Genomic DNA, 10,000 nt, shown 5'->3' with positions numbered 1-10,000 from the left:
TAAGGTGAATTTTTAAAGAATATACTGGTTAATCAATTAAAAGTAAAATGGTTGTTTTTGACTGAAAAAAAAGTGTCTTTTTGCAACACAAAACTGGCTTCAGAGAACCTATAATATAATGCATTAACCGTATGGACATTTTCTGTGGAGCAAGGTGAATTTTTCAATTATATCCTGGTTCAATCAAATGAAAGGGAGGTAAAATGATTGTTACTGACTACAAATGTCTTTTCCCAAAACAAAACGATCATATGACTTAAGAGAACTCATGGTGCATTGATCATATGGACTTTCTACTGTGGAAAAATGTGAATTTTTAAAGTATATCATATTTGTTCCTTTCAATCAAATAAAAAGGGAACTGATCCATGACATCTTCTAAAGTTAAATGATGGTTTGTGACAAAAAAAAGTAAAAAATATCAGTCTTTTCCCAACAGAAAACCGACTTCAGAGAACCTATAATATAGAGCATTAATCGTATGGACTGCTTTTATAAACCTAAACCTGTATGACTGACTTTCTTGTGTGGAACAAGGTGAATTTTACAAGAATATCCTGGTTCGGTCAAGTGATTATTTATGACTACAAATGTCTTTTCCCAACACAAAACTATCATATGACTTCAGTGAACCTATAATATAGTGCATTATAATCGTATGGACTGATTTTTTGCTGTTTGTTTCGTGATTTTAGAGTTTGACAGACCTCATTTGCTTCAATGCATATTCTTTGAATAACCTCCTTTTGTCTTCTGTAGAAGAAAGCGAGTGATTGAAATGACATGAGGGTGAGCAAATGATGACTGTATATTCACTTTCAGGTGAACTATTCCTTTAAGCTTGGATGGGGTCCTGATACGACTGAATTCAAGTCTCTGTTTCTCTATGTCAGTTAGTGTTTGGTTGAGGTGAGGTCAGTCTGAGACCCAGAGACTTGCCCTCGACGTCTCACTGGTGGGGCGTGTGCACCTGACGCCCCTCAGTGCTAAACGGGCCACAGTGAGTCCTGAGGGGAAGGGGTAGAAAGAGAGGAGGGCGTGAGAGTCCCTGATTGCGGAACCGTATGATCAGACCTCGGGGTAGATTGTAGGTGTATGACCTGCAGATCTTCTAGTGTTCAAGTCCGGTTTAATGACGTGGATTGGTGGCGGGTTCTTCAGAAGAACCAGCGGAAGGTGTCGGCGGCTCCTGCGGATGGTGCTCTCTGAGGGAAGACACAGGAGACAGTGGGAATTCTGGACAGATTCCAGTTTAGCTGGATATAATGGCCCAGTTAATCACAGAAATGATGTGAAGATTGGTGTGAATCATCTTCACAATAAGATGCAATGATTCAAAATATTGATTCATCAAAAATGAGAATTAAATTGGGAAAAATGAAAACAACAGACCAACCCGTCCATCTGTATGCAAAGGCCATGTTTGCATTAGCTGAGACTGTTTATGTAACGATTATTGTTGGCTCTTTGATGAATTGCTTTTGTTTCTCTTTGGATAAAAGCGTCTGCTAAATGCATAAATGTAATTATGAAACTTTTAGTCACTGGATTTGATGAAAGTTTGTGAGGATTGAACAACAAGAGTTTTGTTGGAAAAAAAAAAGTAGAAAGTGAACTAGTTGACCAAGACTTTTTGCAAATAGTTGGTACTTCATGAACTGACACAGCACACATTTTTTGCATTGATTGCATATTACTCTGAACCATGTGTAGATGTCTTGGATATCTAGTTTTCTTGCTACTAAGGCATTTCTGTAGCTCAAACATTAGAGCATGGAGTTGGCGATTTGGGGTTTTGGGTTCAGTTACCAGGGAATGATAAAAATGTACATCTTGAATTCAGTGTAAGTTGTTTTGGATAAAAGTGTCTGCCAAATGCATACATGTTATGTTTTCAAACAGTTCCTGGACCCTCCCCAGCACTGCACATCTTGGATTTTTCCTTTAATTATATGGAGACATCCCAAATGCAGTGCCAGGGAGAATCCAAACGAACTCTTAAAGCCTGTCCGCACCAAGGATGATAACTATAATGAGATGTTTAAGTTCTTTGAGAATAATGAAGGCCGCACCACAACTATATCTATGCACAGAAATTATACTGTTGGAATCATTTTCATAATATTTTTTCCCAGGTGCTGAATGATAAAAACAGCCAAGAACAATCCATCCGACTTTAAAGATCACAAGCATTTAAAGCAGCAGAAGACAAAACTGCAATAAACACTTAGAATAAACATAACATTATTGTCTGCTAATGTAGTTAACATTATTGGTGTGAACAGGCCTTTAAAATCTTCCTGTGTAAAGTTGCATTCATATTTACCATTGTTCAGCGAATTATCAGATGTCATTTCAGTGGGAAAGATGCTTGGTTTGAAAGTCACTTCTACACTGGTCTGATTTTGATTCTGGTGAGTTGTGTTAACAGGTTGTGAATAGATTAAGCTGTCTTTGTATTATTACAGAGAACTTACAACATGTTGCCTCATCTCTCAGCCCTCAATACTGACTGTGTGTGTGCGAGAGCAACAGTGTGTGCTTGAGTGTAAGGGCATTTTTCCAGCATAAGAGGGCTCAAACCATCAGCTAACACACACACACACACACAGACATTAATGCATGATGGTTAATTATGGCTGCTCGTGCCAAGACTGGGCTCTACTCCAAACCCCCAGCCAATCAAACAGCCCACTTCAGCAGAGCTCCCTGCATATGTGTGAGTGCGTGTGAGAATCCCACCTCCATTGTGCTGCCTGGTTTCTTCTTGAGCTCTTCACACTTTCTGAACTTGCAGATTTGATGACCCGTCTTTCTGTTTCGACAGGAGCTGCATACGCCGCAGTTAATGAGCCTTCTGCAGGGGGCACACACGCCGCAGCGCTTGCGCTTGCGCTTAGCCGCTCCGCTACCATTGCTGCTGCAACTGCCGTTGGCGTTTCCGTTAAGAGCGGCGGGTGAGCCGGAGCAGGACGAGCCGCTGTGCTGGCAGTCTGCCGCCACGTTGGCAATCTGAAACGCGCTGTCTGACATTGTGACCCCCGACGACCCTGCACCGGAGTGAAGCGTCGTCATGACGATGACCCCCGGTGGCAGCGACAGACCCCCCAACGGGGGCATCCCTCCGAATGTCCCGCCACGGTCAGCCTCTCCGGCTCCGCTAGGCGGCATAGATGGCGGGCACTTCAGTCGATTCATGCACTCGGCCCCCGTTACGGGAAGACCGCGGCATTGCTCCGTGGCTAGCGGCGACAGGAAGTTGTCAGCACCCATCGGGAGGGCGGAGTCTTGTGGAATGTGTTTGGCGGACATGTGCATGTTCACCGACTCCGCCCTCGACATGCCAGTCCGATGTGTGTGAGGTCCGTTTACATTAACCGCAGTGGGCTTTCGCCCCCATAGCATGGCGTTGTCGCAGGGCCAGGGTGGCATCGCCGATAGGCGGGCTGAGGGGAAGAGGGGCGTGGCAATTCGGGCGATTTTGGCAGTCTGGGGAAATGGGGTGGCGGCAGCAGCAGCCGCAGCAGCTGTACTGTTCTTATAGAAAGTGGCAAATGAGCGATACCGCTCCATCTGCGCACTGTAGTCCAACACGGGGTTCACGCACGAGTCGATCTGCAGAGGAAAGTCCCGCCCAGGGGTGGGGTTGTAGTTGTGGGTGTGGCCATGGGCGTGGCCATGAGTGTGTGGGGTTTCCATGCACACACTACTGCTCATGTTCGCCATCAGAGCAAAACAAACACGCACTAACGCCCAACCATCCACGGCACTGGTCCTGTGGAGGGAAGAGGAGGTGGACGTGAACAGAGAACTACAACTAAGCGGAATCGCAATTCAGAAATCTTTCATTTATTTGCAGACAATAGAGAATATTTCGTCAAATTCTAAAGGATGCATACAAAACAAAATAAATCAAACAAGAGTCCACTTAGAATCAAAACACCTAAAATTACGAAAAACAAAAACCCTGAAAACAAGAAAATTACAGATTACGCGATTACGCAATCTTACTTGACTGAGTCCGAAATTTTTCGTCTTTAATTTTCGCAATTTAAAAATAAATACGATCTCACGCTAGTGTCAATTCACGTTTACACACTGCCACTGAAACTTTCGTTTCGGCCATTAAAAAAAAATTTGGATCGTGTTTGATTTTCGGTGTTTTTCTAAGACCGTGAGCGAAAGCATTTTGAGAGATGTGTTTACAATTTCAGAGCCACCGTACCATGTTTACGCCAAATCCAGAATGAAGGCCTGACAAGTTGGTCATTTCTTGCTCGCTGCACAAAGCACTGTTATAAGGTTCCCTTGCACACTAAGTTCACGGACACTTGTGGTCTTCTTTTAATATATGTGGCTCCAGTATCGCTAGCAAAGCACCAAACTGAGCCACTTACAACCTCAAGTAAAATATCCCAAACCCCCTTGATAACAAGCAGCTCTGCAACACTACAAGGAGGTGGAACTCTACTTGGATTGAATGATGGATCCAATATGTCCTCTTTCTTGTTGTCTTGTTAAAGAAAGAGCAGGACAACAAAATCATCATCACTGCTTGAAAACTCAATTTTGATTAATTAATACGCATCGGACTCAGTGTGCAAGGTTTCTGTGCTTGCGACCTTCCGTCTCTTTTTGGTGCATGACGACATGAAAAACGCTCTATTAAAATTTCGTGCTGCAAACCATTCTCCAGTTGTGCAAGGACCTTAGTGTGGATTTGCAATTCGTTCTCAGTGGGTTCCTAAACAGAATATAATAGAAATTCCATTTTAAAAACTGAAATTTGATTGTCAAATTTAAATGAAATATTTAAGTAAAACACAGATAAACAGACAAAGTTTTGTTTTTTGCATTTATGTCCATTTTTTATTCCTCATTGTTTCCTCCAGCTCTTATATTATGTTGCCTCTTGAATTATTACTCCATTTTATTTACAGAGAGATTTGATTTTTATAAAAAACAATAAAAAAAAAATTGCTTAATTAATATTCCAGAACCAAATTTAAACAAGCATCTAAAAAAGCATGTGTCATCTAAAATTATGAAAAACAAAACCCCTGAAAATACATGAGATTCAGTTACATTTAGATTAAAACAATAAAAAAAATGCAAAAGGTAATTTATGCATTAATCTTTTGCATATGCATGAAATAATTTAGGACAATACAGAGCATTATATCTAACACCATCAGGTCCGCCTTTAAATGTGTTATTGTTTTAATTAGAGGAACAACACGAATGGCAATAATAAGCAGTGGAGAAGAAAGTTAAAATTTTAAAAACTTTAAATAGAAAGTGAAAGAGAAAGAGAGAGAGAACCGCTGCTAGAAACGCTCCCCCTGCTACCGTCGCCTCGAGCATCAATTACGGTAATTACTCTCCGCCTGCTGCGGCAGCGACGCGCGGATCAGAGGTCATTAAGGGCGTTAGACCGCTGGACACCACGGTGCAATTAAAGGCGACGGATTAATTCTCTTGGCCATCGCACGTCAGAGAAGAGAGAAGAGAGCTAGGAGAGAGAGAGATAGGAGAGAGAGAGAGAGAGACGGGAGGAGGACGGAGGAGGAGGAGGGGGGTGAATGAGGGGGGAGGCGGAGGACGGGAAAATGTAGACGAGCTTTACCTTTAGACTCGCGACGCTTCAAGATCCTTTAACGGAAGAGCATCACCGCGCGCTGATGCCGCCTCAATAATCCCCGTTACAAGAAAAAACACGTGCGCCACAAAACAACGAGACGCGTCCGTTTTAAACGATCACCGGGAGCAGCTGCGGCTTTAGTTTGCTAAATACCGAGACTAACAGGGAATAATAAATAATATTGGTGACGCCGCCAACAACACGCCACCGTCCTGCAGGGGGCGGGTATGGGTGACGGAAGGGTAGACGGCTCCTCCCGGTGTGTGTGTGTGTGTGTGTGTGTGTGTGTGTCGCGCTGCGTGTGGCTGACGGGGGTGTGAGGTGAGGAAGCGCCGTTCTCCTGATACTTCCTGATCATTGGCGGGGAATGATTGTGGAAGCGCGGGGGAGGCGCGCGGGGGCTGACATTACGGGTCTCGCGCAGCGCGGTGAGGGTAATGTGCGTGTCAACTCCGCGTTCGCGCCCTTTCCCCCTCCCCCCCCCCCGCCGAAGCCTGAATGACGGTTATTGAATCACCGCAGCCTCGCGTCTTCACTGCGTGTCTGTCTTGCGTGAGGAATTTTTTTTTTCTGAGGAATTACTTGCGATCATTACGGTTCATTTTGCGGCTCGTTACCGTAACCCGCTCTTTTTTACCACGCGCACCAGGAGGCTAATTAAAACAAGAAACGGTCCGAGGCGAGTGTGTGTGTGTGTGTGTGTGTGTGTCAAAAACCTTGACGCATCTGCCAGAGATTATTTATCAGGAGATTTGAGAGGAAATTATCCCTTGACGCCATAAGTAGCCTACCCTGCACCGCAGTAAAATTCTTTATTAGGGGATTTGAGAGAAAATCAACCCTTGACGCCACAATTACCACCGCATTAAATATAAAGACAACACTATATATATATAGTATATGGAATATAATGTTATTATATTATTATATAGAATATTTTATATGTCATATAGAATATAGTTAGCATATTGCATATCTCATATATATATATATATATATATATATTATATATATATATATATATATATATATAATCTATGAAATATGCTAATAATTGTTCGATTGTCTTGAAGGAACAAAGACTCCTCAGCTGCGCCCTCTACTGGCTGTTAAGAGTTGTAACTGCAGTTTTGCTTTTGTGCACTAGATGTCACGCTTCCTCAGGTGTGATGAGGGTCATAAAGCAGTGATTTCACAGATTCAGATAGCACAGGTACATCTGTTAAAGATCTCTTCATCTGCTGTGTACAAACATATGCAGACCGACGTCTTTAAGAGTGTCAGTTTTTACATTCATTCGAAATCGAAAACATCTTAAAGACATCTTCTAAACGTCTATTTGACATCTGAGTAGGAAACGTCCTATAGGTGTAGTACAGATGAGCAAACACTATCAAAATAATATGTATAGGACATCTTGTATAGGATACATCACACACAGTAAATAATAATATGCAAACAATAATTCTGCTCTTTTTTTGCTTCTCTGTTTATTCTCTAGAAGGTCTTTTCTTTGTTAGCGAAATTCTTCAGTGTGCTCAGTAATAAGCGTTGGTTATTGTAATGTTGTGTGCACATTCTTTTACATTAGATAGGTAAGGTAAATGTGACTTCACAAGTAAAGTAAATAAAAGTTTTAAGGGGTTCTTTGTCTTGAGTCTGGTGGCTATTTATAGTAAGCTTTAAAAATAAAACCCCACAACACTCTTACAGTATGTCGTCATGTGCATGGCTGAGTGTGTTATTGTTCTCATATTTTGATTCCACCCTGTTGTGTCATAAACAGACAAATAGCAGATGTGTTTACAGTAAACATGTACGGTCAGACGGTCATAATGCACACTGCCAAATGTGTCAATGTAAACATATATTTCAGAAACTCTGACTGGCCTTCACTGAGATCACTTCTGATTTACAGGCTGTTTCTATGCAAAATCTAGAATCCCTTTGCATAATATGTAAATTAAGACTTAAAAATATTTTTAGTCAATATGTACTGGAATTAAACTTAAAATATTTTTTAGTCAAATATGCTTAACTCCAATAAAAATAAAATAAATGGCAAGAAATGCATTTTAAGATTTAATTAATAATGGATCTTAATAATGATTACAATAATTGTACATTTTATAATTAAATTCTAAAATTAATACTGACTTTTCCCCCAGTTTTTCATGTTTAGGTAAGATTTAAAAAATATATTGTGCACAGTTTATGTAATATATAAATAAAATATATTAGAATTTTGGCCTAACTTTTTTGTTTTATTTATTTTTATATTTTTTAGCTATTTTTACGCCCTCAGTTAAGAACCACTCGGGCGTTTTTCTAGTGGTTAGCCCAGGTCTGTGGTCTCATTACTGCAATGCTAGTTGCTCAGTTTCAGGGTTCTGGTTTTTCCTTTTCTCTCTGGCATAAAAACGTCCTCAGGTTTATGTTCTGTGATGTTTTAGAGTCCTAGAGCTGGTTCTTTCTTCCGACGAAGTTTTGCGTTAGACAGGAACTGTTGTGTAATTTTACGCCGACGGTGTGCTTCACACACTCATGACTGTCCTGGTTTTTGTAACATCACATCTACCTTGACTGTGCAACTGAAATAAATAATGCTATAATTATTAGCACAGGATGTAGCTGGAGGAAATGTACAGGTTCCTGGTAAACTTGCAAGCTCCTGAATGAATATAGTGTGTGTGTGTGTGTGTCTGTGTGTGTGTGTGTGTGTGTGTGTGTGTCACTTCAGACCTGCCTTACTACTCCCTGAGCCATTCTTATGCACACTTTTTATATAATCATACAGCTCGTTCTCTTCATAAACCTCCACAGCTCCTCATGTGTGCAGCAGTGGAAACTTCTGACAGCTCGCTGTAAACACATACCCCCTCCACACACACACACACACACACACACACACACACACACACACACACACACTGGTCAACCGGAAGTTTCCCGCGAACTGATCCTGCCATCCTGAGGCAGCGATGGTGCCCTCAGCGTTGCGCGGCACACTTACCTGACGCGCGCGCCCGCTCTCAGACGCGGACTCCTGCGCGGAGCAAGCGGAGTCGTCTCCACGAGACTGGCATGAGATTCAGGTGCAGAACTGCGAAGCGTCCGATGTGTGTTGCATGATGGACGTGACGCTGTTCTTGTCTCTCGTTGTGTTTGCGCGGCTGCGGGTTTCGAACACTCAGGTGAGACGCGCTTCTGATAAGCCGGCAGGAACAAGCAGGCTACATAAATACGCTTTTCAAACAAAATATTCAATTCTGTTTTTCTCTTAATGCCGGATTTACGAGGCATGTTGTAATTATCGCTAATATCGCTAATTACCATGGTAACCGTAAGTTTTCAGTTGTGCATGTTATTGTAAATATGTGATACATTTTCCATTAGGCACCAATGTGATCGTAAAAGAATGCTGTTCCCATGGTGACATTTTTTAGAAAGCCATAAATAGTGGGTTTTTAATCGCGCGATTGCACGCGATATACCATATTACCAGGCTGCTGTAATACAATACGCACACATGCTGTACCGCCATAAATTTTCTGTTCCAGAATTTACTCAATATTTAATTATTTTCTTTTTAGTCTTTATTTAATTGTTCTTTCTGTTCTCTGTCATGTATGTATGTACCAAGAGCTCTAAAAAAAACAAATTCCTTGTGTGTCAAGAATTCTGATTATGATATTGTCACATTTGCATTATTTGTGCTAAATTCGTGATTATAAGAGGATAAAAGAAAAAGTTAAAGTTAGAGTGAGGTAGTTTTAAAACAATGTTGTCTGTGATGTACTGGTTTGTGTGAATCTGTGTTCTCCGCTGGATGTGTTGTGTGCACAGCTCATTGGACCGCTGCTTCTGTCTGATGCATTGTGTCAGTATGGATGGACGAGAACCTTAAAGGGCCAGTGCAGACGTAAGCAAACACTCACACACAGCCATGTTTACAACACTATGTAGCAAAAAAAAGTAAAGCATGACAGATGCAACAGTTTAATCAAATTGGTGTAATCAGGCTGAGTTTGACAGGAATAGAAAGCTAAGGCTGCATTCGTTGCACTGGGTTTGCAATATTTCATGCAGTTGCATGGGGTTGTTGTCTTAATTTTACTTTTAGTTACTTTGAAATATTTATTTATTTTCAATTAGTAATTTTTTTCTTCATCGTTTACATATTTTACTTATAGATTATTATATATACTAGTTTTTATTGATACTTTGAAATATTTTTTTATGTGTTTAATCTTTTTTTTTAAATTTTTAGTTAAATATTAAAAAAGTATTTATCATGTGCTTTTCATTTTTATTAATTTTATATATATTTTAATATTTTCTATATTTAAAAATTTTTAT

At 40.9% G+C, this 10,000-nt stretch overlaps 1 protein-coding gene across 2 annotated transcripts in view; it reads right to left on the bottom strand.

Moving 5' to 3' along the window:
• Positions 1-5,711, bottom strand: part of LOC109060739 (CXXC-type zinc finger protein 4-like) — a 6,164-nt gene extending 453 nt beyond the window's left edge. Inside the window, exons 1-3 of one of the 2 annotated variants that reach the window (XR_006153350.1) lie at positions 5,627-5,711; positions 2,743-3,775; positions 109-1,205 (exon numbers count right to left, since the gene is read on the bottom strand). Coding sequence is in view for 1 of the 2 variants with exons in the window: in XM_042713593.1 (XP_042569527.1) it covers positions 1,158-1,205; positions 2,743-3,726 (1,032 nt within the window). In the remaining variant the exon portion in view is untranslated. Of the gene's footprint in view, positions 1,206-2,742; positions 3,776-5,626 lie in introns of both variants that reach the window. The other variant, XM_042713593.1, reaches the window with a different exon arrangement.
• Positions 5,712-10,000: the final 4,289 nt, after the last annotated feature.

Source organism: Cyprinus carpio, chromosome A23, assembly GCF_018340385.1.
Source record: "Cyprinus carpio isolate SPL01 chromosome A23, ASM1834038v1, whole genome shotgun sequence".
NCBI classification, from domain to species: Eukaryota; Metazoa; Chordata; class Actinopteri; order Cypriniformes; family Cyprinidae; genus Cyprinus; species Cyprinus carpio.
Note: the sequence above shows the minus strand (reverse complement) of the source record. Positions and strands in the feature narration are given on the sequence as shown.